Raw genomic sequence first — 27656 nt, 5'->3', positions numbered from 1 at the left:
ACGGGGCCACGATCGCTTCAACGAGACTAATTCGAAATTGGAAAGCCTATCGAACTGGAGATAAAAGCATCGCTAGTGAAAGATCTGTGGCAGGAATTGGGAATCGAGTGAATGGAAATGGAACTGCAACATCTCTGCTTTGATTTTCTGGAGGAATCGAGACTGGTGGTAGTTTTTTGGCGAAATTATTCGCTTCGGGCGACGGACACTTCTAAAATGGGTTTCCGGCCTTGTCTTAATTTTAGCAGTTGAACACCAAAATATCGCTAACTCGCCGAAGACGCTTCAAAATGGCCTGAGACGCTGGTAATCAACAAAGAAAAGAACAAGGCATTAAGGTAAGTCCATTTTATTTCAAAACAAGACATTTTTTCTCTCTTTCAAGGCAAACCGATAACATCCCATACAAACCTTTATAAATATGAAACGTTGCGCAACACTGTAAGAGTCACGTCCGCTTTTCTAGTAGTAAGCTTGGGCTGCCTGTGGTCCTACGGGCTCATCAAAATACGGCACATCTCCTAAAAATACTCAGCGCTACTACACAACAAAAGTCTAGTCTATATATACATATTCTCTTGCCGTACTCGGGGCTTGTCTGCTTCCACAATATATATTGATTTCGTTCCTTTTTGGACGGTTGTTTGAATGTATAAGAAATGCATTATAGTTCAATTAGTAGGATCTTTCTCGAGAAGAATTTCTAGAGATCTGAAATAGAGTTTCCTAAAACGGACATGAAAATGGCTCATACTTTCAAAAATACTTTCTTTTCAACTGAAAATTTTATTTCTGCTACGCAAAACTACTAGAGTACCGTAATGATTCGATTTTTGATTTCTAGGGCGCCTATTTACTCTTGGGTTACCTCAAGGGAGGGCGCTTACTGGAACTGAGGTTGCTTAAAAATGTAAGTTTCTTGTTTGAGAGACAGCAGAATGTGAAACAAACTTCGAGTTCTATTTGAAAAGGATAGAAAAGATTGGAAATTGAACGAACTTGTTTCACCCCTGGATCATTCCTTGCTTAAACGACTATAGCCATGCAATCGCCTCAGCATTTTAATACGGTATCTTTCGTTTGAAGGAACTGTGTACTGACATAATAGTTGAGAAACTGAGACCAAGACTACTGTTTTTGTGATAGGACTTTACCTGACCAATTAAAGGAAGATGGACCACGGCTGATCTCAATGTACATCTACTCTGTACAATGTTATGCCTGAAACAGAATAAGAGCGTTTATTGGAATATGGGGCGCTTATGTTATAGGGACGCTTATCAAAACGAGGGTGCATTCTAAATGGAGATGCCTATTAGAATAGAGGCGCTTATTACTAAAAAAAAATATTCAACGTTGGGGGCGCTTAGTAGAGAGGGAGCGCTTATTGGAAGGAGGGCGCGCGCTAAGTCGAATCATTACGGTACCCAAGCGCAAAGGCTTATGGACTAACATTAGACCACGAAAATAAGTGTACAAAAAAGGGGAATTTGAACTACTTCGAAGGACACCCATGATCATTGAATTTAAACAGCGGAAAGGTTAACAATGCAATCAAGGTTTACATTTCACTTGCTAGATTGATACCTGCTGGTCCATTACTGCTCCTAATTTGTTTGCTTTATGAAGGGACGATCTCACTTCATGCAGTTTACTGAGAATGAAAATACAACCTTTTCTCAAGGCTACTAATTAACAACAACCTCGAAAACTGGCTATTTGAAAGAAGGGAAACTAGAGAACTGACTGCCTCAAAGATGTTTTTAATTGCATCTATATCTTTCTTGGAAAAAAAAACCTTAATGCCAAAGAATCATCTTTAAAATAATAAGCGGGAGTTGTTATTGATAACTGATCTATTCTAAGCAGCATGGACTATGAAGCTGTATAATAAATAATTTACATGCTAAAAGAGCCAAATAGCATTTAATAATAGCTCTTGCAAATCACTTCCGATCTAGCCGATCAACCCACGCAGAGCGTTGTTCTCCTGTAGGGCATGAACCAATGCATGTTACTTCACGGCTAGAACAGCAATTATGCATCATGGTCTCGAATAGTTTGTAGAAAGTAGTCTTTTCCTTTGGTGTTAAACACTTTAAACGAGATTCAATGATTAAATGTTGTTACTTGAGAAGTTTGCACATGCGCTTACATCATTGCAATACTTTTCGTGGTATGGGCCTCCGCTTGTAACCAATGAATAATTAGTGCTAAATGAGTAGGCATGGAGTGTCACTCTGCGGCGCATTAGGGACGTCGACCTAAAACGTAGACACAATGGCGAAGCTGAGAAATACAAATTGCAAAACAAGGACACACTTTTGTTGATAGAATCTTACTGGTGGCTCCATATGTTTACCTACTATTTAGGCAGTCTCTTTAAAAGCGGTCTGATGCTTTTTGGGTAAAAACAGTGATCTTTGTTAATTTCAAAACAAGATTTCAAGAATTAAACTTAGTAAGTCACTTCAACGGATCTGCTTATTTCTTTTGTTATGTTTTGTTTTCTCACACGCGCAAATTTCGGTAAGGGGAGGTGTATTATATATATATATATATATTTTTAATTTTCATCCCACAGGAGAGGGGTTATAAACGTAGCTGAGAGGACATTGTAATTGTTGCATAATCAGCAATTCGCGCCGCCATTTACGTTTTTTCAAAATAGGATAGTTGTTACTCCTAGTTGTTACTCTAGTCTTTTCGTTGCCGCTTACAGCAATGATTACAAACGCTCGATCGGAGGGACGGGTTTGAACTAATGAAGAACCAACAAAAATACAAGCTTACAAAATGCATAAATATAAAACTGAGAGGCGGCTAAAGCGAACGCGATGAACATAATAACTGGGAACTTACATTGTATCGGCGCTGTAGGCCGCGAAAAGGCAACTCTAAACCAGATGTTCTCTTAAGACAAGATGTTCTCTCGACGAAATCAACGATGAAACTGAAAAGCTAGAATATTAACAACATGTAAATTATACCGAACGCGGGAAAGAAAGACAAAACGTATTACCGACGGAACGCTAATGAACTGCAATAAAATGCGGAGAATGCTAAATTCTACAATCGTTGCTAATTAGTGTACATTGTAGTGTGACCGTAATATATGCAGAATGCTAGCAGGTATAAAACTCGTGAATTTTAGCCCTACATTTTATTACTTGGATTAGTGTGTGCGCGAATAAAGAACTTTGTTTTTACAAAACCGAGTAGTTAACAGTAATAGCCAATAGCTGACAAAGTGCTATGGTATGCAAAGCATACTCTTCGAACTCAGAGAGTAAAATTCGTAGAGCTAGCATGTGCTGTCGTGTTGTGATGTTGTGTAAAAGGATAGGCAGCCATTAAATATAAAAACCGATGGGAAGAAAACTATTATTACACGTTATTACACTGGCGACGAGGATTTATTGAGCCCGTGGTTGTTAAATACCGCTTTAATTCTGCCGCTTGATCCCATGACGATCAAAATTCTCTCGCTCACCAATGGCAAAAGCGGTTCAAAAGCATCAAAATAGTATCCGACGCAGCTGACTGCAAAAGCAACAAACAACGCTGATTGTTTCTCCTTACTTACCCCGCGGCATCTGATATTCAACACGCCCGTTGACAAATGACCAAGTCATACTTGATGCCATAAAGCACTACCATATTGAGTTTGAAGCTAATACCCCCGTCCAACCTCACCCACCAAAACAAATCCACTTCTCACCTGGTGAAAGGGACATAATAAGTGAAGAAATATCTACACTTCTCCGTAAAGGAGTTTTGGAACAAACTGAATATGTAGAGGGGGACTTCCTCTCAACTATATTTGTGCGGCATAAAAAAAGATGGCAGCTACAGAATGATTTTAAATCTCAAACCTCTTAATGAATTTGTCTCGTACCACCATACCAAAATGGACACTATTCAAACAGCTCTTAAACTCATGCGTTCGGGGTGCTTTATGGCTTCAGTTGACCTTAAGGACGCATACTATTCTGTCCCTGTTGCTAAAGAGGACAGGAAATATTAAAAATTTGAGTTGCAAGGGAGTTATTATGAATACACATGCCTACCCAATGGCCTCGCTTGTGCCCTCAGGCTGTTCACAAAAATTTTAAAACCTGTTTACTCTCATATCAGATCAATGGGCCATCTTTGCATGGGGCACATAGATGACTCTTTCTTATTAGGATATGACTATGCTGCTTGTAAGAGGAATGTCCAGGACACGATTGACACATTCCAAACCCTGGGATTCGTAATTCATCCTGTGAAATCAGTTTTTATTCCCACACAAGAAATAGAATCTCTTGGGTTTTTACTTAGCAGTATTCTTATGACAACTAGACTTTCCCCTGCCAAAACTGCACGTCGCGTACGTATAGCCTGTCAGAATTTACTCATCTACCAAGCTTTAGTAAAACCTCACTTTGATTACCGTGACATTGTTTGGGGTAGCTGTGGGAAAACGCTACGAGACAAACTGCAGAAATTGCAGAATAGAGCAGCCCGTGTGTTGACATTCTCTAACTATGATGCTGATGCAACTGAGCTACTCGAGTTTTTAGGGTGGAAAAATCTTGCACGCCAGCAGGAAATCCATAAAGCAACCATGATGTTTAGATGTCTGCACGGGCTAGCTCCAAGGTATCTATATTCAAAGTTTACTCGGCGTGACTCTGCTTATGACCTCAGTGACTTTGAAAATAAGCTTAATGTTCCACTACCACGCACTAATTATTACAGAAAAAGCTTTAGCTACAATGGCGCCACATTATGGAACAGTCTACCACGCGATATAAGGAACACAGAGTCTCTGGGGTTATTCAAACGTAAGATCAATGACATTCTTTAAGTCTAACGCACGGCATTCACGGAAAACAGCTTTAGTGTTATAGTATGTAGTTTTAATTTTAAATATCTTAGTGTATGTGATATGTATTTTTATAGGCTTATGAATTGATCGTGTTTAAATAAAGATTAAATAGAAATAAATAGAAATAAACTACTCAAAACTGAGGTGACCATCAGAGAAACTGCCCACGTCATTAACTTGATAGTCTCAAGTCTACCTGCAGTGCAATTTGGAGAATTGTATTACAGGAATCTAGAAAAGAGTAAGGTCCTTGCACTGCAGGCTAGCAAGGGTAATTATGGTGGGCCATTAAATTTGTCTCAGGATGCCAAAGTAGATTTGTCTTGGTGGACAAATAATGTGGACTCTTCTTTTAAGAAGATTGTTCAGCCTAACCCTGACATGACCCTGACAACAGATGCCTCAACTAAGGGCTGGGGTGGCAGTGTATGAGGAACAGAAAACTCGTGGCCCTTGGAGTTTGGAGGAGCAAGGGTTTCATATTAACTACCTGGAGCTCAAAGCAGTTTGGTTAGGTCTCAAGTCTCTGTGTCATCACGTGAGACAGAAGCATATTAGGATTCAATCTGATAACACTACTACAGTAGCTTCTATCAATGCAATGGGGGCATCTAATCTGCAAATTGCAACAACATGGCCCGTAAAATTTGGCTGTGGTGTATTGAAAGGGAACTTTGGCTCAGTGCCAACCACATACCAGGCTCCATCAATGTAGTAGCTGACTCGGAATCTAGAGTATTCCACACCTCTACTGAATGGTCTCTACATCCAGATGTGTTTGATCACATTAATGAAATGTGGGGCCCTTTTGCAATAGATGTTTTTGCTTCCCGATGTAATTTTATAATACCTACGTATGTGTCTTGGAAACCAGACCCTAATGCAAAATGTGTAAATGCATTATTCATGCAATGGAAAGAACATTATTTTTATGCTTTTCCACCTTTCAGCCTGATAGCATTTTGTCTGCAAAAAGTAGAACAGGATCAAGTTACTGGTGTAATCTTAGTCCCTTTCTGGCAGACACAACCTTGGTTTACAACGCTCCTTCACCTTTTAATAGACAACCCAGTGTTGCTGTCTCAGCTGGACTATCTCTTGACACAACCTCACAACAATGCTCTACACCCCCTTCGCAAGCAGCTAAAGTTGATAGCTTGCAAGGTCTCGGGAAAAGCCTCCAGCAGCGCAACATATCAGAGAAGGCTGCAACAATCATCTTGCAGTCATAGTCAGATGGGACGCAGAATCAATATAAACTGTACATCAAGCAATGGATTGACTTTTGTTGTGAACGACAGGCTGATCCCTGTAACCCACCTTTAACCTCAGTATTGGATTTCTTGGTCAGCCTCCATGAGAAGGGCTTGAGCTACACTACCATTAACACTGCTCGTAGTGCCATATCAACAATTGCCCTTTCTGAAGACCAGAATACTATTGGTTGCCACCCACTTGTTTCTAGATTTATGAAAGGCATATACAAAGGCTCACCACCCGTTCCACGGTACCACTCGACTTGGGACGTTCAACCAGTGTCAAATTATCTGGCTTCCAAAAGCCCTGTGGATGGCCTTGACCTCAAAATATTGACCCACAGGCTGATTATGTTGATAGCTCTGGTGTCTGCACAAAGAGGACAGAGTCTTCACATCCCTGATATTGGACCAGGCTGTATGAAAGAACTTCCTGATGGTTACGAGTTCCTGCTTACTGCCCATATCAAACAGAGCAGGCCAGGCTACAAAGCACCTACAGTTGTTTTGAGAGCATACCCAGCCAATCTATCCCTTTGTGTTTGTACTTGCTTAAAAGATTATCTTAAGAGAACAAAGCCTCTCAGGGGTACGGAAACTAAACTTTTTGTCAGTTTTACTAAGCCATATAAACGGGTGTCCAGAGAGACTCTTTCTAGGTGGCTTCGCACTGTCATGATCTCTGCCGGGGTAGACACAACAATATTTAAGCCACACAGTACACGAGCAGCAGCTACTTTAAAGGCTAAAACAGCCTCTGTTCCAATCCAAGAAATCCTGTAGACTGCTGGGTGGTCATCATCGAAATGTTTTGATAAGTTTTATGACAAACCTGTGAAATCCTCCACATTTGCTTCCGCTATTCTCAAGACTGTTTATTCCTGAAATTGGACTTGTTGGCAAATGGTTTTTTGTACTACTAGCCTTAACGAAACATTTTCTAGACAGAATCTTTATTTAACATTTATGTTTCTTGACATTACTTTAATGTTACATACACCTGCATATGGTGTTTTAGGTTCCAATTGATACATAGATTGTAATACCTACATCACTCATTGCTCCTTTCCTCATGTTTTTTATTGTGGGGAGGATACTTATACCCTCAGTTGATATTTGTCATGTAAATCTGTTTGACTTACTACGTTTCAGTTAATAAACTGATTACAGTGATTCATCATTCAGTGTTTGTTCCTCATGTGACTGTCTTGGCTTTGAAATCTCATGGGATCCCTGGGGCAGTGCTGACGAGATAGAATTGAAAAATTAAACGAGACTTACCTGTAAGTTGAAGTCTGATTGGAATTCTATCGAGTCATCAAACTGCACCAAGGGATCACATGCCCACCCTTGGGCAACAAATCATACTTACATTTGATTTTACCCACCCATTTATTTGTAGTGCTATTGACATTACAGTTCTTATACAATCTACTTCATGGTGATCAGACTGTCACATTCGGCTGTAAATACTGGTTATGCGCATGCGTCTAGCAATCTCATGTGATCCCTTAGTGCAGTTTGATGATTCGATAGAATTCCAATCAAACTTCAACTTACAGGTAAGTCTCGTTTAATTTTTTAATTTTTTTTTTGTATTCGAGAATCGTGGTTGAAGGTAATAAGATCTTTTCATGTCCACGCAAACGGATTGTTTAATTTAAACGCGACTCGTGAATAAGGGCTGAATTAGCGTGATTCATGAAACATTTTGTTTTGCGTGATGAATATCCGGCTACCTTATGGTTTTGGAAATGTATGTATTGTTCTAGGATGTGGTTAGGTTTTGAGAGGAGATGGACTTGATATGGATCAATGTAAGTCATAAAACAGACAACTTATAGTTCTTAAACAAATAAAATAAGACTCCCGGTTAGCTCAATTGGTTAGACCGCTGGACTGCTGTGCGGGAGGTCGAGGTCGATGGTTCGAGCCCCGGCCGGACCAACACTCAAGGTCTTAAAATAATTGAGGAGAATGCGCTACCTTTCTATATAATATCAAGAAATGGATAGACATTCTAGTCTTCTCGGATAAGGACGAATAAACGGTAGGTCCCGTCTCCTGGATCTAGTAATTAGTTAATTTGGTTAGGCAGGGGACGTTAAAGAACACACTCACGAGATTACTGTGATGTGGTCTGGCCTGTTTACTGGGAATTGGGGGGAGGGGGCATCTTCAAATAAGTTTCCTTCGATTGTTTGTAAAATGCTGATGCAGTCCGGCCAAAGTCCCCCGAAAAGTGTTGTGATGCGCATTTGATCATATCCACATGTTAATTTGCGCAATACAAATATTAAATTATCACCATAATAAGAATATACTAAGAATATAATACTTGAGTTAAGGTTGTTATATTTATTTTGCTATATGCATCGGATTCGTGTTAGTTTTTATTATAATCAATGTCTTGATGGTCACATGTACACAACAGGATGGCATGATGGTTTGTCTTGAAAACGCTCCAATTTTGACACCGTTCGCGAAAGTCTCCGTTTTCATCAGCGGCTTTGGCATTTTAGTATGTACGATGGGCAAAAACGTGTCAAAAACGATGCGTTTTCAAACGAAATCGCATTGTGTGCATGGTGCCTCAGTTTGACCGGGCGGCAAAGTGCAGCCGCTCTAATTAGTTCGTTGTTTCAAAATAAAAACATCTGCATTAACTGTAAGAAGCTTTTTCTTTCAGCTGTTTTTGTTTGGGTTTGTTAGAGGATTGCAGTAGCAACCTAAACGATTTTGAATTTAATTCAATTTCAATTCTAAACAGAGTTTCGCAGCTGCGCAGAAGTGAAAGCATTTGGGTACTCTTCTGACGGCCATTACCTGCTTCATCTAAGCGACAGTTGCAAAGACCCAACGAGAATCTACTGCCATAATATGAGATCTAACACGCCGCAAGAGTTCATCACCCTTGAGTCTGGTACAGAGAACAACTTTGCTATTGTGTATGCGCAGATGCTCAGAAATAGGGGCGACTGTAGTGGTGCTGTGCAATCCACATTGTACTCATTTCGAGGCACCACTTACTTCAGCAAAGTGCGCCTTGATATCACAACCATGAAAATTTTGAGCAATGTTTCCACCTTCGCGCAGACTCAGGGAGGTAAAGACATCCCATATGGCAAAGCTGAGGATTGTTATTCGAGTAATTTCGGTAACTGCCGGAAAGGTCAGTTCAAGGTTGACTTTGACTTGAGCGTGACGAGACTTGGTGTTCGGAACTATGTGAACTGGAAATTATCGGGATGGCCGATAAGGTTGACGATGCCGGACTACCAGAAGTCGCCTGATGGTGCAGTGGTGTCTGCCAAGTGTGGAGGTGCATGTGGTTCATGTAAGCCATCTGAGGGATTTATCATATTGGAACCTTTGTGTTCTATTCCTGCTGGTAGGTATCAGGAATAAATTTTCCCCTTTTACAGCTTTCTTGACACAACTATGTTGTCGTGTGTTTATTCAGTAATAGATAACAGATGACGTCAACATTTGGTGAGAAGAAAAGTGGAAGTGGCGCCGAGTGTGTCACTGATTTTTTGTGATCTCTTACTGTCCTGACCCACGGCAATAGTGACGTCATCTCTGCCTGCCTCTCAGTTCGTCTGCATGTCTGTCTTTCTACCTGCATGCCTAACTTACTACAGAAAATGTTCAGAGGTGAAGTAAAAGCGAGAAAAACTTTAGAAAGCGCAAGAAAAGTCGAGTGAACAAGTCGCAATAGGTTTTAGTTCAGCAATCCTGCGTTTCTTTTGTCACACATTTAAAAAAACTTTCGGGAAAGTGGCTGTATGGCTGGCGGCTTTTCCAGCTCGTGTCAAAAAGGGTTTCCCCACACTGTTGACGTGTCATTTATTTGAATTTCTATTTCAGTTGTATACCACCATGGGAAAAATGCCTGGGGTGGTCATTACACGAGCGATGTCTGTCACCCAACACATGGCTGGATCAGAACAGTCGACACCAGGCTTAAAGTTGTTCCAGTAAACTACGTTCTTAAACCCACACAGGGAAAAGATCCCTACATGCTTTTCTATCGAAGAACAGATCTCATGCCTTAAGTTGGCAGGGCAGGGAAGGGAAGGGAAGGGAAGGGAAGGGAAGGGAAGGGAAGGGGGGGATGTCACTGGATCAGAACAGACGACACCAGGCTTAAAGTTGTTCCAGTAAACTACGTTCTTAAACCCACACAGGGAAAAGATCCCTACATGCTTTTCTATCGAAGAACAGATCTCATGCCTTAAGTTGGCAGGGCAGGGAAGGGAAGGGAAGGGAAGGGAAGGGAAGGGAAGGGAAGGGAAGGGGGGGATGTCACTGGATCAGAACAGACGACACCAGGCTTAAAGTTGTTCCAGTAAACTACGTTCTTAAACCCACACAGGGAAAAGATCCCTACATGCTTTTCTATCGAAGAACAGACCTCATGCCTTAAGTTGGCAGGGCAGGGAAGGGAAGGGAAGGGAAGGGGGGGATGTCACTGGATCAGAACAGAGGACACCAGGCTTAAAGTTGTTCCAGTAAACTACGTTCTTAAACCCACACAAGGAAAAGATCCCTACATGCTTTTCTATCGAAGAACAGACCTCATGCATTAAGTTGGCTGGGCAGGGAAGGGAAGGGGGGGGGGGGATGTCACTGGGAGAGGTTAGTAGCTTTAGAAAATGAAGCCGAGTTTACACTATCAAGATTTTCTTGAAAAGTTTCCGTGGTCGTTTCGGAGGGAAAACGTAACATTTTTCTGTTGATAAACATTTTATTTAGGAACACAGAACGCTTGCCCGTCAATATTCACTACGAGCTGGGAGATTTGTAATGGATGGAAATTTCGGAAGGAAATGCCTTTCAAAACAATATTTTCCCCTGTGAATTTTGGTTGACTGATAAATTTTGTTTGCTCGTGTATGCAGTAAACGATGTTTGCTTAGCATTCCTCTTGCAAGGCCAAGGGAAAATTGCATGTGTAAATTTGGCTGAACATTTTAGACATACTTGGTTATCTTTATAGCCGCTGGTCGGATCATGTTTTGTCACGCAATGCCTATGTGGATTGCGTAACGGACCAAGGAACGGCTTATTGGATAGCCTAATAGTAGGATCAGATGATCTATTTTAGGTACCACCAGTAAACATTTAGGGTTAGAAAACGTAAACTTACATTTTATCGATGGAACTTCCATAACACACTACGTAATTGACGTACATAACCATAACACAAGAGGTGAATAGTCGATTTAGTATGTACTAAAACAGTGAGATATAAATCACAAAAAGGTGATTCCAACTCATTTATTCCTGCAACGATTACATTATTTTTGGGGGCAAATCCCAAGCTAGTTGATCGAAGAATATCAGGAGTTTGAGTAGCCACTCAAAGCACTCCTTCAACGCTATCCACTGTTTAAGCATATACTAACGAGGCCTGTCGCGGTCACAACCAAGCACAGCAAAGCCCGCCAAGGTCAAACAAATTTTCGTTGTGATCTCGTTTCCAATAGAAATAAGGGACTAACGGAGACTTCTAAAGCATACTCCAAAGAATGTTCCCGGTGAGCTTTTCAGCAAAATATCTGTTCCATATCTTCAAGAAAATATAGAATTAATTCACGGCGCTGAAAACAACCGGGTGCAAATACTCTGAACGTATAATTTGGAGCCATACCTTCTTGACAAAAACTTCTCGAAAAGAATTGGAAAGAAGCAAAACCTTAAGTTTTAGGAAAAGATTAATATTATTCAGAGTTCTTTGAAGATACCTCTTAAAGACAAGTGTAGGTTAAGTAGCGTGGGATTGGAAATGATTGAGTGAAATTTATGAAAGAAAAAAAAGAGCCAAGCGAGTGCGAGACAGTAATAAAATTCTGATTCGTTGGGATAGGAAATGGAAATGGAAATGGAGATGGAAATGGATATGGAAATAGGAAATAGGACATTTTTATTAGCTGAAGTGTAATTTCCCAAGTCAATTGTAAAGGATAACTGAAATTCAATTTAAAAATCACCATGGACAATGACATGTAGATACGGAGATATAAAATGGAAGATGGCATTATTTTATAACTGTGGACAGTAGATCTAAATGTTTGTAAACAATGTCGATTTAGTAATTCGACAAGGCTGTTGCCTACAGCTTGAGGCCAGAAAAGGATTAAATCTTTGAAAACAGGAAAAAGGATATGATGTACTCTGAAACTGCTTGTCGAAGTCCTGTGGACGCTTGGAAAGCTGCTCTTATGACTAGAGTTCATCCTCATTAGTTACTAACTTCGAAACCAAATCGTCATGAAACAAGGATGTGTTGTGACGACATGGAATGAAGTGATGACTTCAAATCAAACATTTAATGTTTAGGAGAAAAAAACAAACAATGTAACTACAGTCGCACACGTTCTTGCAGAGGTGAACAAGTTTTGTGTAACTGAGGTAAAAGTTTTAACATCCAACACTCATTCGCGACTGGAATTACCAACGAACAGTACATTAAACACCATTTCTGGCAATCGCTAGTCATCCAAAACGAACATCGTGTCATGCGTGGAATTTTCACTGAGTTTGGCTAGTTAGCGCTATGATGGTCATAGTTTGAAAACAGGACCAAAAATTCGAAAGAGGGGTTTATATTTGTTGTAAAAACCTAAAAGTGGAGCAAACATAATAAGCCCTTCGGGAACTTGAAAGGGTAATATGCTATTAGTGCAAAGCTTTGCACCCTTCTGGATGGAAAGAAATGTATTTACCCGGGGTTAATATGTGTTTGTGAGGTGTTCGCGTCAAAGCGTCTCACGGTTTTTTACAGTGTCCTTGTTACAACTATTCAAACATTGATATTTGACTGAATAAATGACGCCTGTAAGACGTGTATGGATATGTCTCGTGTTATGACCCTTGGCTACTTGTATTGTGTGTGTGTGCGTGTGTGCGTGCGTACGTTCCTCTTCTCTTTTTGCAAAGCCCTTGATCGTCACTGGTATAACAAGCTTAGTGGTTGACAGTTCACTGCTAGTTTCCAAAATCGACTAGGCAACAATTCATATCGTTTTATTTCTCAAAAATTTACAAAGTTGGCATTTAACCTTAGTGACGATGTCCATAGCTTATTTAACTGAAATACATCTTCACTCCTTATGAACAGAATTCAAACATCAAGGATAGATACAAATCCGTTTTGGTTTGTTCATGATTAAAAGTTAACGCAGCGGTCGCTCGAAATATCTATGCTACTTCAGCCCTCTCCAACAAGTTCTTCTCCTCCTTCGTGCGACTAAGTGGGTAAGGTAGTTGAAGGGGTTCCCTCTTCGTCTCCATTCTTCTGCAGTCCTTCTAAACCTTTGGGGAGACTAGTATCTTCGACTTCGCTACCAGTTCCCTCGACGAATTCTTCATAAGTCGACTTTTCTTTGAAGGGTTTGCGACCCAGAAGGTCAATCACGTCCTCTCTATCAAGAACTTCTTTTTCCAAGAGTCGTAAGGCAATCTGTTAGGCAAAGAGATCAAGAAATACGTTTACGACATTGGCTAAGTAAGATGCAACCAGACGATAGTACAATCTCTGGTAATCAGCAAAAACTAACAACACATGGCCGAAGGAAAATCTTGAGGTCAGGCGGTCTGAACTGTCCTTAGAAGAGAATAATTGTTTTTTAGTTTAAGCCTAATAATCCTTTAAAAAAGAGTAATCAATAATAAGTTTTGATTCCAACGCTGATAGCCTCCGAACAACCTTTCTATCTCTTTTCCAACCTTTTTGTGGTATTTGGTAAACTGGCCAGTTGGGGTACTCTTAAATTGTTAGGGAGCAGCAGTCTTGTTACTTAATGATCCCATTCAACAAGGTAATAAAATTCGTTCAAAAAGACAGAAAAAGTAAAAACGGAATCTCAACTCATTTCTTACAGCCATGCGTATGGCGGGTCTTCTTATGGTTTTTATCAAAATGGAAGTTGTCAGTTTCTTAAGATCCCCCAAAAAGGAGGCTGAGTTAAACATATGCAAGTCATTCGCAGAAACAAAACTGTAATAGAGACCTTTCCTCTCGAAGCGGTCACGTCTAACCCTATTGATAACATAATGAACATAGCACGCATCGTCTGATTGGTCGGTTCAGTTTCCAAGCGGATGCTTTTTTCAGATTATAGAGCCGGCAGAGCCGGAATGTAACTAGTTACAAAAGTAATAGCACGCATTTTTCCGGGCTCTATAACGTGATAAAGCCACATCGGATGTTGGGACAACGCTCAGAAAGCTTATAAGTCTGAGATGATTTGGTTATAGAGCCCGGAAAAAAAGATTTTTAACCAGCTATTCCCCTACCTTTTCTACATCTTTCTTGTGTCTGGTGAGCAGATGAAATGTTCTTTCGTACGCTTTGTTGATGACTTCTCTGGCTTGTTCGTCTATGAGCTGTGCAGTCGCTTTGCTGTGGGGTTTATCAAAAGTGGGTTCTCCCTCGCGAGGCAAATCAAAAGACACGTTTCCAACCTTTCATTCATTAAATGTCGAAGGAAGGAATATTATTCTCGGCTAAGATTGCATTACTGGGAGAAGATAAATTTTCAGCAAGGTGCCCGTTTTGTGTTAAAATTTGAAACTTTCCAACGAAAAAAGATCAATCTGTGTCCCCACACTGAGAGCCGATGGAAAATACACACGAGCCAAAATATCAAACTGTGCTCCGAAGCCAACTTAAACAAGTCTTAAGTAAGACGGCCTCATCTTTCTGATATTGATGGCGTTTCAACTAGCCCTTTCAACATGAAGAATTCAAAATTCAAAATTCAAAAGAAATCCAGCGAGTTTTAAACGCTTGGCCGCGATTTTAACGCGTTATTTACCTGCGCATAAGCACTCTTGGTAACTTTACTGAGATCGTCCTGCGCACCGCATTCCTCTCTTGTTGTTTTTCCATATTTGCACGCAGAAAATCCAGCCCCCCTCCCTCCCCCCTCCCAAAAGAGAGGAGAACTGTAAGTGAAAAATAAATTAAAAAGGTAACACTCTAAAAGTAGGGAACGATTTGGTCATTTTCACTGATCCTCATCAAATTTACACCAAGCGCTGTAAATATACGTAGATCTGCCAGTGCGAGGACTTCCAAATACAAACTTAAATCGTACACGTTCAACGTAACAAAATCCTATTTATGACTTAAGTTTCCCTTAACAAATTCTGAATGAGGTTTTCCGCTACTTTACTGGTGCCAGTTTCTCGAAGCAAAATATAAATTTTCTTTCTGTGCTGGTAATTCTGGGAAATTTCTTCGATTTCTCATATAATGCGGCATATTTGATATCTTAGAGCGCGGCATATTTGATAGAAATTGGAACCGAAAAAATCTTATTGCCTTCAACAGTGTAAACGTATTTCCAAATTGTACCTCATTTGTGAGCTGAACCCATAATCTCTGTGGGAATAACTAGCTTCATAAATCTTAGGATTTACCTGCGGGGTAACCAATCACACGATGCATACCTGCACATTTTTGTTATGGTCAGTTAATCAACATTGGGCAGCGGACTGCTCTGGTGACATATAATTTAGAGGCGCTGACTGTTTGCTAATTTTATGTGTCAGGAACTGCCGGTAACGCTCTTGGCTGGCAGTGCAACCACCCCTTCACCACCAGAGATCAAGATAATGATCACTGGGGTCAAAACTGCGCCATTCAGTACAAAGGAGCCTGGTGGTACAATGCATGTCACCACTCGAATCTGAATGGCTTGTATCTTCGTGGCATTCACTCCTCCTTTGCTGATGGTGTGAACTGGTATCACTGGAAGCGATTTGGATACTCCTTGAAGAGAACCGAGATGAAAATAAGACCAATGAATTCCTGATCGTGCATGGCTTTCTTCAAGTGTTCGAATACCACGGACGCGCGACACGCGACACACGACACGCAACGCACAACAAGGGCTTTGAACAACTGACTCTTTTCTCTATCTTTTTTTTTGTGGGGGAAGGTGAAATGTGCCAAACTCAAGCGAGACGGGAAGCACGTGACATGTGAAGGTACGACCATTTCGCTCAGTGACATAGGAAAATGTGATTCCCGCCTTGCTGGATACAGAAATGCTGTGTTCAATGCCTTGAATTAACCATACTGTCTAGATTTGAAGGCCATGGCCGAACCAGTTCCAGGGAATGCCTCGATAGTGGCGGGGGTTTGAATAAACGCCAGTTACCGGTGGTCTGTCGCCGTCCATAAGATCTCCCACGGCCGTCTGTTGAGCCTGTGAGCGGGCTTTCGTGTTTCGGTTTTTTCCAACAGCACAGCCGCCTATTATACCATCGGCTGCCGCTTACGAAAAAAGTTATTGAAACCAGTACTCCTGAATAGTGGCAGCGAAGTGAAAGAGCTAGGGAGGCTTGGGTCGGGGCGGGTTGTTAAGCAACTCGACCTAGGCTTCCTCATTTCATCATTCCTCCGCTCTTTTCGCGCCCTTTTTTTTTTTTTTTTACAAACTCAACGCTTGAACAGCCTAGGTCGTGGCTTTTATTTCAAACTAATCCCGGAGAACTCAACACTTATATGAAACCGATATTTGATCAGGGCTCGGCCATTATAAACGAATCGTATCTTCCTGTGGTGATCCTGAAGACTTGTAATAACTCTTTATCCAATCCGCAGGATAAGCTAAATCAAGGCAGATGTGACCGAGTCGTGCTGACCATAAAACTGTAATCCCCAAACACCTCTATCTCGTTTCTTAATGCTCTTAGGTGTGTCCTTAGTCATTAGAACTTGACCCTGGAATAATGTCTTTGGGCTCTAATATTTCCATACTTAGTGGTATGTTACTCTTTGCTTTTATGCGCCCATCGAGTTTACTTAAGTGAATTTAAGAAGCAGTTTTCGACCTCAAAGGAACCATTCACTTTAATGCTCATAACTGACTGAGTAAAAGCGCTGAAAGAAAAATACTGTTCTTCAGTAAATACAATTTGTTTTAGAATTGCATCATTGAATAAAATCTCGCATTCTGATTGGTCAACGAAGCGAGGTATTTAGCGTGGAATTGCGAGTTGAAAACGAGGCTAAGTGAAATTGTTTCGCATCTACGTAAGCATAACAATTTTAAGTAATATTGTTTCCTTTTTTTTCTCATTTTTATTCCGTTATGCGATTCAAGGAAAATCCATTACTTCACTCGTGAATTCCGCATTAAATTGCGCGCGAAAACCGATATCGCACGAATCTCGAAGCGATGAGTGCGATATCGGTTTTCGCGTGCAATTTAATGCGGAATTCCCTCGTCAAGTAATGAATTTTCCTGTAAAATGGAGTTATCGATGACGATGAAATTTGGTTCTTTTCTTTCCATTACATGGTCAAGATATCGATCAAGTTAGTCGGTACGATTACTGGAAGCATTGATCAAGGAAGCATTTTCGCTTTTACGAAGGGTTTTCTTCGGTTTCCTGGCAACACTTAGGTTCTGATTGTTCACAACATTCTATAACAATCAAACTGCTAAATAAGAGGCGAGGACACAAGAAAACACAAGTTTACCCTATAACATTATCATCGTTATTATTATTATTGTTGTTATCGTCATTATAATCATTATTTTAATTATTTTTTTTGCATTGTAAATGCTATAAAAATCTATATGAATTATTAATACAAGACAACTTAAGATCGTGTTTTAATTGTCAAGGAACAGCTTGCAAATGACTGTTTCGCACTAGGAACGGTACGGCGATCTGATGTCCAAGATAACCGCGAGTATTTTCTAGACTGAGTCGTCGATAAGGTATTTGAATTCATTCTCTATACAGCCATAGTTATAACTCTTACGAGATAAGAAAACTAGATATGTAGATTCCCTTTTCAGCTTTACTATCTCATCAGGGGTATTCAGCTGATAGCCATATCAAACAGCGTTTCATTAAGGGTTCAACTATTTGGAAAAGCAAAATAAACGATCTATCATTCAGGATCTAAATTTGAAATATAGGGTCAATTTTCTCGAAATTTCGGTTTTCTTCTAGATGGAAAACTCTTGAAAATGACTTCTATTTGGCTCGCAAAGGTAGTAAACTGTCTTAAACTGAGTACCTTACGTTTTAAACGTGCGTGCTTGTATTTATTTTTTGTTAGACTTACTTTTGTTTAATACTTAGTTTTACAGTGCTTTTGAGAGTCATATTGAAAACTGAAGTAAATTTCAATTGTCTGCAATCGTCAGGGAATAAGCTAGTTGGGTTTTATATAGTGTGCCCTTCAGAGAAGATCACACAATGGGAACTTCAAGGGAAATTAAAACCATCTGCCGACATGTTCGATAGGGAAGAGGCTAGTTGGATTGAATATAGTGTGCTCTTCAGAGAAGACCACACAATGGGAACTTCAAGGAAAGTTGTAACCATCTGCCGACATGTCCAATATTTGGGATACTCCTATGATTTTTCGAACGTTTTGCTTGCAGTTTCATTTTCAAAGTCATTTGTAGAAGAAGTGATTAGAACATCCATGTACATTGTCCATTTTGTGTTTTCAGTCAAAGCGATGGCTATCAACAAAATTTTTCACGACGAAGAAGCGCTGAGTTATTCAGTTCGTCGTCAATAGACCAGAGAAAAACAGTGTCATTGAAACTTTTAAAGAAGAACAGTTTTCAGCGATTTTTAAGGTTGTACGTAAATTGCACCATTTCCTGTCGCCAAAATTTCCATCTCAGCCCGGATTATGCGCCACGATACTTCAAAAAGCGATAAAAATATGGTTTTGAACTGAAGCGAGAAAAAGGATTCCACACCCATTTTAAAAACGCGTTCAATTATCTACGTGGAATTAATAATAAGGTTGCTATGCAAAAAAAAAAAAAAACGTCTTTACTAATCTTGACTTTCATCTTCTCATCATATGCCTCTTGTGAGGTTTCTGCGAAAAGGTCGATTTCAAATCGAAAAAAAATGTGAGTCAAAATGAATTAAGGTTCAGGCGGAATTTCACTGACAAATCAACACAGATGTAAAGGGTGAAACCGACGAAACCACGCTGCCATAAGTCAACATATGCAGTCTCGAATATGCTGTCTCGACAGAAACACGAATTCTTAACGAGAACTCGATATATCTCATTACAAGGCATATTCACTTGTAAAAAACTGGGCTTATTCCTGCGTTTCTCTTATATTCTTGACATTAAGTAAATGTTATCTAAAGACTACCAGCCTCACTCCCGTTTCGAAATCAAAAGCATTACAAGAGCTGTTAGCTTCAAAGACCAGCCGACGAAAGGAAGAAGGAACGATATTAAGTTCTGAACTGTCGAACGCCTTGATACACTGAATTGTATTTATGATAGACAGAAATTTCAGTTTCTTAGTAAAACTGATATCGAAACAAAATCAAATGGATTTTCTTTTTAAACAAAACGCGCAAAGAAGGATGCGGTTGCTGTCTTTGCATTCCGCGGTCATTTTGGCAGAGCGAGCCGAAATGTTTACAGAGTTCAACATGGAAAAGTGCCTGTTTTGTTTTAGCTTGCTCGAAAATTCTCTTCTGCATTCTAAGTGGAGCTACTTATTTATTCTAACGTTGTCGTCGTTTCGGGCGGCAGCTGGTACGGCGGAAGTTGTTCATTTTAATTTGGATATATCAACAAAGTTGAAATGGTAAATTGGCCACCGTAATGATTACAAAAGCTACCGTAATGATTGGCCACCGTAATGATTAGCTTTTGTAATCATTACGGTGGCCAATTTACCATTTCAACTTTGTTGATATATCCAAATTATTTCGTTACTCCCACCGACGCAGCCCCAAACAGTTTCTTTCGAAACTATCAGCCTTTGTTCATTTTAAGATGAGCTGAATATTTGTGAAGTTTCGAAAACAGGAATCGCTCTCCTTGTTTCGGAAGTTTCTTTTGGCATAACTTTACGTTTTCTTAAGCCACATGTCGGCCGAATGTTAAAGAGTTTTTTTATCCTTATTTTTGAGCCGCATGGGAGAATTCGTTTAGTTTTTGATTGACAGCCGTTGTCTCGCTGGCCAAACAGATCATTTCAAAAATTGACCTGATCCTCAATGTCAGTATAAATAAGCATGTCTTAAAGAAGATGAAGCACACACACGAGATCTTTGATCCTGTTTACAAAATAAGGGCGTCATGTGGAAAAAAATTAAGAATTTGAAAGAAAACACTCAAAGAATGTATGAAGCAACGATTTGGCACCAATGAAACAAAAAAAAAAAAAGTCGCTTCACATTCAGCGATGCGTGCGCTTGCCTATTCATTCATCACTCTAAACTGCACAAGTAATTAAAGTTAATGTGGTCAGACAAGAAAAATAAGACAAAACAATAAAAATAACTTCGTAGAATATTACAACAACGGCTGGTCCGAGGTTTAACATTTAACATTTCCCAGAACAACCAAACGAAGGAGGTCAATGAGCAGCTTATTTTGGCTAACAAAACAGCTATTTCTTTTCATGAAAGTTTTGTCTCTCTTTCTTTCAAGGGCTTGAACCTTTTTTAAAGATTTTGTGCTCCATGGTTATTTGATGACAATTTCTGTTTGTCACTGACCGCTATCACGTTCAATTCTTCATCAGGTCCTGACTTCTGCGGTATTACGATGGGACTACGACTTCATGTTTTAGTGGCCCTCGTATTTCTGGTGAGTTTCTCAATTTACATTGTAGACAAAAACCATGCGCAACACTCAAAATGATCACAGTTAGCTAATTAGCTAAAAAGGGTTCTGTAATGTCTACTAAGTTTATTTGGTTTTGATAAAGAAAAAGTGTTTGTCAAAGTTCTCAAACATGTAACTACTTAATGCATGCATTGGTTTTCCTTTGCCGTAAGAGTGCTCCCGTCCTGTTAATCCCAACATAAATCCATTATATCCATCTATCTAACCGACTCACGACTAGAAACAAGATTTAAGCTTTTATTTTGTGCTGAGGTTATTTTCGACCTTGAATTCGAAGAGGACAAGATTTGCCTTTTTGTGAGGCGTTCAAGCGTAATGACTGGTTAAAAATCTAGGAATGTAAAGTACATCGATGACTCTTTCAATTCAATGGAATTAAGTAAATTCTGAAAGTGTAACAGCGATATAATGGTATCATCCACAGAAGGCAGTCATGTGTATCTCTGATTGTAGACGGAATCACTTGAAGACCTTGCCTCATTCCTGTTTATTAATTTAACTAAACCTGAAAAGTTTTCTGTTCTAGCTGATTTACTTACATTGCAGATTTACGAATATCCTGACGTTTCTGGAAACTCTCCAGGTATTAGAAAACACGTCTTTACGCTTTTCTAATGAAAGTATGTGACCAAAGACCAAACTAATCACATCGGCCAATCAGTGCAAAGGAAAAAGATCACAAGGAACTGAGAAAACTCAAAGTATAATACAGTGAAACTATCTGAAGGGCGGGATATACCGTTGACGAAGCTGCTGCCTGTTTTAGTTTTGAGCATGATTGAGTGAGAGACTGGCGAGAGTTTTTTTGCACCAATGAGAGAGCTAATATGAATGAAGCAACTGCAACTCAATCCAAGATTTCTCTCTGGTTTAATGTTATTAATCAGTAAATGTGGCTCCCTTTAGAACAAAAACCAATGATCCAGGCCAGGTCTCGAATATGGAAATTGCGATCAGGAGTCCACCGCAGTCATCACTGTCAGGGCGGGATTGCGCAAGCAGACAGTATGCGAGCTGAGACGAATGCTGAATTAGTATCAAGGGAAAGATCATTTTATATGCCGATGAAAATCTTTCAAAATAAGCCCTTATGAAAATTAATTATTTATAATTTTTTTGTTGTATTTATCTCTTTCTTTCTTTTTGTGTAGTATATCCCGGAAGAACCGTGATAGTGTATTGGAGGCCATGTTCTGCCTCTGTGATGACTATCTACAGCAGAAAAGTACACTCAGAAGTCGACTGGTTTGATTGGAACGTTGTAAACGTATTGGAACAGGAACGAAGTTATGCTCTTAACCTTGATTGTAATACGGAGTATAAAATAGATGTCAAAGCTTGGAACTCTACTGCAGAGATGACCTTGGCGCCATTAAATCACGGCAACTCTCAGAAAGTGATAACACCTGCAGGTAAAAAAAAAAGTCATGAGGTTTTTCCTACCTTGTCAAGTCACGTGAAACGTCTGAGTGCAGTAAAATCGACAATAAAAGCCTTTTACTCAAAAATATTTTGAAGAACTACTTACATTTCCCTATCCTCGGTGTTGGTGTAATGAAAGAAAAATGGAATTTGTCCTATCTTTGCGAAAACATTTCAAAGGAGTGACGGGAGAAATTCGGATGTGGTTTAAATCTTTATCAAGGTAACTTTCTGGAGATCATTTCTGACCAACAAAAAAAAAAAAAAAAAAAAACCCGAGTTACTTCCTTTCGGAATAATGCTTACATTTGCAAGTTTTATTGACCAATTCTAAAATGTTTTCATTTCAGGTAAACCGTCAGCTCCGGTCATAGAAAACAAAGAAGTATACTTGACATCTAAGTGTGATGTGAACCTGAAGTGGAGTTCCCCAGACGACAATGGCTGCCCATTGATCATGTACACGATTTACTACAGAGATCTTCAATCTTCAAGTCAATATTATAAAATCAATGTTCCCGTGGACACTACTTGGAGAGATCTCCCATCGCTAAAGTGCAACACCGAATACATCTTCAAAGTGACCGCTTGGAACGAATTGGGAGAAAGCGCTTACTCTGATGGATGGCGAATGAAAACAGGGACTTCAACTGATAATTTCTCTTACTCTGATGGATGGCGAATGAAAACAGGGACTTCAACTGATAATTTCTCAGTACGAACACTCAGCATTGCTTTACTGTCAGCTTGCGGGCTCCTAATTCTCTCTACTTTTGGAATTGTTTGTTGGAGAAGGAGAAACAGAAAAACGAGGAAAAGTCGAGACCATAAGTCCAGGTGGTAAGCTGGGACATCTCTATCAGTATCGCAAATAATCGTGCTTCGCTTTGGATAGGTTTTTTTCTGAAAAGAGTTAATTGCGCGCAAAAACATGAAATGTAGATAACACATTTAAAGAGGAGAAGTATCATAATAATGCTACCATGGACACTAGGTGAGCATCAGTTTCAGCGGACTAACAGCTAGCTCACCCTTTAAAGTATCAAAAGGAACTATAAACTTCAGGAAGAAATGGGGCAAATTAATACGAAGGGAGGGAGGGAGGTGAAGAGTAACCTGCTGACCGCTAACTTTTCCAAATGTTAATTATCTAATATTTTCAGGATGCTAAACCTTTTTATTTCTAAAATATGATATATCATAGACAATGAAAGGCATTCCCTCATTAGGTGTATTTTTCTTTTAGGTCAAAATCCGACATTGTTCCTCTTCTTCTTAAGGAGATTCCACCCGAGCGGGTACTGTTTATGGAGGAGCTGGGTCGAGGCGCTTTTGGCAAAGTCCATAAAGGCACTCTTAAAGAAATAGCGAAAGTTGAGGTGTTTTTTAAACCTCGAGAAGAAAGAGTAGTGGAACTTCGCGAAGGAAGAACAGTCGCAATTAAAGTCCTTCTAGGTAGGCGGAAAAAGAATCTATAAGTTCCCTCGTAGGCAAATGGCTTTCTAACAATATTAACATGAGCTCATTAACAGACTGTAGCACTTCTTGATCCACATGCATCCCTTATAAGTATGGATTCGTTTTTCATTTTAAGGCTTGCTGTGAACTCGAGAACACTTTTTCCACTCAGCGGATTGTGGCTTTCCAAAATGCTAGAAACAAATTCAAGGCCGTGTTCCAGGTTCCCTGATAGGCTGTTATACATTTGTGCAATAAGATAACCTTTCTTTGCAGAAGACGTCTTTATCAATTTTCACGATTTTTCAAGTCATGGAAGGAATTAAAACATTCATGGACCTGAACAGTTTTGTTTACAGTTCCCTTAAGTGCAAATGTTGATATGAGAACTCTCGAAGCTTTCATTAGAACTAGGATTTCTGTATTTATCGAGTCTGCTAATTTGTAGGGGAATCCTAATTTTAGAGATCTAGTATTATTCTACTGATGCTCAAGCCTAATTTCAAATTGGGAATAAAATTTACAGCACTACCTTTCTAGCTCTCCTAATTGTAAGCTGTGTTTGTGCCACTATTTTCTTTTTGGGTTTATTTGGGTGGTATTTTAAACATTTCATTATTTTTCTGATAGAAAATGCTAGTGACGAAGGAAAGGAACTGTTTAAGAAAGAAATTGAGTTTATGAGCCGCGTTGGTTTTCACCGGAATATTCTCAACATGATTGGCTACTGGACGAGGTCAGAACCCATCATGCTCGTCTTGGAATATGTTCCACATGGAGATCTTCTTCAATGGCTAAGAAAAAGTAGCCGACAGGTGACGGAAGTTTGCTGCTTTAACACTGCTCTTTTATTAAAAAGTCTACTTTTCTGCTTGAAAAGCATAAGTTGTAAATCTATTCAATTTTCTTTTGATGAACGCAGAGGGATCGTTTAGGGAAAGAAGGGGGAGTTAGACAATCCTTCTCTTCCCAGGGGTTTTATTTCTGACTTCTGTCTTCAAGGAAATCCTTTGCTCAAACCATGCATAGGTAAAAATGATTAAAGATTTGAGTGAAGTAACAACTAGCTGATAACATTGGCAATTAAATGGACAATTGATATATCATTGGATAGTTCATTACATTTTCAATATATTTCTCATTAAAAGTGTGAAAGCAAGCTGAGTGCAATTTAACTCGCTCTGACGATGTGCGTCATAAATTGCAGATCAACTGCAAGAACGGCAGAGATGGAGTCATTCATGAGTCCTTGAAAGATATTTTTGCCACCTCAAAAATGTCAGAGAAGGATGCCTGTGATGAGGACGACGACAATACTGAAAAAGCCATCAAGAAAGAGAAATCAATGCCGAGAACCGAAAATGATCAAGGACTAATCTGCTCTTCGCAAATAGTCATCTCCGTAGATGAGGAACAATCCACTAAAGAGGAGAACGATCAAGTAATTTCACAAATGCCATGCGGGACGAACATGGCCTCCAAAGGTTTTGATAGGGCTCAGCCAACAACAGTTCAAGCTGTTACAGTGCAGCCTCAAGTTGTTAATACTTCTGGAAAAGCTTTAGAAAGTGGCAGACGAGATCAATCAGAAAATACAGACGAGAAAGAAGACGATAAAACCACGATCTCGTCCACAGCTGGGGAAGTTAGTGACGATACAACAAATCTTCCCGGTGGAATTTGCCACGAAAGTACAACTGAACACGTTTCGAACAGTGAGAACGCCGTGGAATATAACAAAGGCAAGGAAGGAAAAGTGAAAGATGAAATCATGTCAAACGGTGATGAAAAAAAAAATTCAACAGGAAGTCGAAATCCACGAAGTTTGCCAAAGCTCCCGCAAGAAAGAAAAATACAAAAGTCAGGGGAACAGCAAGGATTTGACAACGCCGTTGACTTCTCTGTTGACAATGTTCTTTGTTTTGCATGGCAAATAGCAAAAGGAATGGTATGTGCTTTGTTATGAGAACTTTCAGAAAGATCGTGAAAAGATAGAGAAACATATTTCCATATTGAAGTGATTGAAATCAAGCCGGAAGAAGGCAAGACCATGTTCCTTTAAATTCTCCAGTGATTCTCTTAATCGCATAGATATCGACAAATTAATCGTCAATGGAGCAGAGACTAATCGTCTCGCTCGGGTTTGTCAGTGAGCCTATATCTCCAAAAAGAGAAAAACTTAAAGAATAATTGGAGAGAGATACAGATAAGCTTATAAACGATACCTTATCTACGGCTTACCCATGGACACCTTCAGCGCAGAGGTTTTAAAAGAAGTGTACGCGCTCAGATTCTCTTTGTTTACAAAACTGATTGTGAGTATGAGAAAAATTATTATTTGCTTCCGTTCTTTTTCCACACAGGCATACTTGACCAACAAAGGATTTGTCCATCGTGATCTGGCCGCGCGTAATATTCTTCTCGGTGAAGACAGAGTTGTGAAGATTGCTGGTTTTGGCCTGTTACGTCACACTTATGGCCAAATTTACGAAGTCAAGAACACCAAAAAACTGCCTATCAAATGGATGGCACTGGAGTCGTTAAATAACGGCGCATACACTTCTAAGAGTGACGTGTGAGTAGTCACAGGCCTAGAGTATACTAGCAACTCAAAGAAATGAATTCAAAAGAAGCAATTGCATAAACCGAAGGTACTAATATAACAGGTTAAAAATTGTGTCAACTACTTACTGGAATACCATTAGGTAAAATACTTGGCTCGTTAATTATTCAAATTGGGACCTTTCTGAGTAGACTGAAATTTTATATTACCTACTCTTGTCTTTCTGTAGGTGGTCTTTCGGTGTACTTCTTTGGGAAATGTGCACAATGGGTGAGTTATTACATTGCTTTAATTACATTAAAACAAAATGTAGCCAGTAGTTTATAGAATGACAGAGGCTATAAGTTTTCAACTGCTGTAATCATTATGCTAACTTTTCAAGTTCCTAGCTGCAATGCTGAGATCAAAGGAGGTTTGACGCTATTTTCCATTCGACCTAGACGCAGATACTAAGCCATGGACGACTTGAGTTGAGATATCTCTTTTAAATCATCTTGAATACTTCTGTGTACTCTTCTTTCATATAGGTGGCATTCCGTATCCTGGAATCAGTAACAGAGATTTGTACAGTAACCTGAAAACAGGATATCGAATGAACAAGCCAGACATATGTTCGGACGAACTGTGAGCTTACAAATTCATCTATTACCTTCGTCATTAAGAATGAAATATTAAGCCCCAGTTACAAAGAATATCACTCACTCACTATATTTTTGGATAAAAAAAAAAAAAAAAAAAACACATGCAACCATATGGTAAACGTGTTATCGCCATAGTACCATAGACTGGGTGTTAAGTGCATTTATTTCTTTTGTAGAGCTTCACTAGTACTAAATTATTATATGCAAGTCGAGCGATATCGCTTTTATCTGTTTTTAGATTATGGATTTCATTTCGTTTAAAGCGTTGCTTCTTGACAATGATGCTGCGTATTTGTTCTTACCAGGTACGAGCTAATGCTTGACTGTTGGAAGGAGGATCCAAATGAGAGGCCATCTTTTGATCAGCTGCTGTCGAGAATGGAGACCATGATGACAAAGGACACTCCTTACTTGGATTTAAAAGAGGATGGTAAAGCTGATCCCTCCCACAGTGCGCCAAAATCTGAAAAAGATAGTTAAAATGTTATACATGATTAACATTCAGATGACGTAGCTTTCAAGATGCTACGAAGAGAATCGATAGGGTTGAATCGTGAGCACTGAAAACTTTTTTCTCAGAAATTTGATTCTTTAATAATATCTTTGTTTAAGAATTTTGGTTGTTTGAAGTCAGAGTATTAATAAAGAGTAAAAAGTTGTAGATTTGGCACGTACGTATTTTGAACGAGCTCCACGGGCTCCTTGACGCTACGTGGGTAAATAAAGTATTGATTGATTGATTGATTGATTGTATAGAGTAATCGTTTTTGTGGAAGCAGGG

At 39.5% G+C, this 27656-nt stretch overlaps 1 protein-coding gene, 3 long non-coding RNA genes and 1 pseudogene across 4 annotated transcripts; 3 read left to right on the top strand and 2 right to left on the bottom strand.

Moving 5' to 3' along the window:
• Positions 1-333: 333 nt before the first annotated feature.
• On the bottom strand, positions 334-3050 carry LOC148734124 (uncharacterized). The gene is made up of 2 exons (XR_015998855.1): positions 2863-3050; positions 334-2264 (listed from the first exon to the last, which is right to left on the bottom strand). It is a non-coding gene; the product is annotated as an uncharacterized LOC148734124 (long non-coding RNA).
• Positions 3051-5718: 2668 nt separating this feature from the next.
• On the top strand, positions 5719-6912 carry LOC148734123 (uncharacterized; annotated as a pseudogene).
• A 6225-nt stretch (positions 6913-13137) lies between these two features.
• LOC148734122 (uncharacterized) lies at positions 13138-14694 on the bottom strand. The gene is made up of 2 exons (XR_015998853.1): positions 14434-14694; positions 13138-13597 (listed from the first exon to the last, which is right to left on the bottom strand). It is a non-coding gene; the product is annotated as an uncharacterized LOC148734122 (long non-coding RNA).
• A 1003-nt stretch (positions 14695-15697) lies between these two features.
• LOC148734121 (uncharacterized) lies at positions 15698-21374 on the top strand. The gene is made up of 3 exons (XR_015998854.1): positions 15698-17876; positions 20688-20752; positions 21338-21374. It is a non-coding gene; the product is annotated as an uncharacterized LOC148734121 (long non-coding RNA).
• Positions 21375-21980: 606 nt separating this feature from the next.
• Positions 21981-27619, top strand: LOC148734120 (uncharacterized). The gene is made up of 9 exons (XM_088753691.1): positions 21981-22203; positions 22564-23053; positions 23460-23668; positions 24302-24486; positions 24879-25619; positions 26035-26246; positions 26464-26504; positions 26762-26858; positions 27181-27619. The coding sequence occupies exons 1-9, from the start codon at positions 21996-21998 to the stop codon at positions 27353-27355; spliced, it is 2358 nt and encodes a 785-aa protein (XP_088609817.1). The 5' UTR covers positions 21981-21995; the 3' UTR covers positions 27356-27619.
• Positions 27620-27656: the final 37 nt, after the last annotated feature.

Source organism: Stylophora pistillata, chromosome 3 (assembly GCF_964205215.1).
Source record: "Stylophora pistillata chromosome 3, jaStyPist1.2, whole genome shotgun sequence".
NCBI lineage: Eukaryota > Metazoa > Cnidaria > Anthozoa > Scleractinia > Pocilloporidae > Stylophora > Stylophora pistillata.
The sequence above is the reverse complement of the archived record's forward strand: the minus strand, read 5'-3'. Positions and strand labels throughout refer to the sequence as shown.

Coding starts and splice junctions, on each gene's coding strand:
- LOC148734120 (XM_088753691.1), top strand. CDS start 21,996: ATGACTATCTACAGCAGAAAAGTACACTCAGAAGTCGACTGGTTTGAT. Junction 22,204..22,563: donor GAAAGTGATAACACCTGCAG/GTAAAAAAAAAA, acceptor TTTTCATTTCAG/GTAAACCGTCAGCTCCGGTC. Junction 23,054..23,459: donor CGAGACCATAAGTCCAGGTG/GTAAGCTGGGAC, acceptor TTTTTCTTTTAG/GTCAAAATCCGACATTGTTC.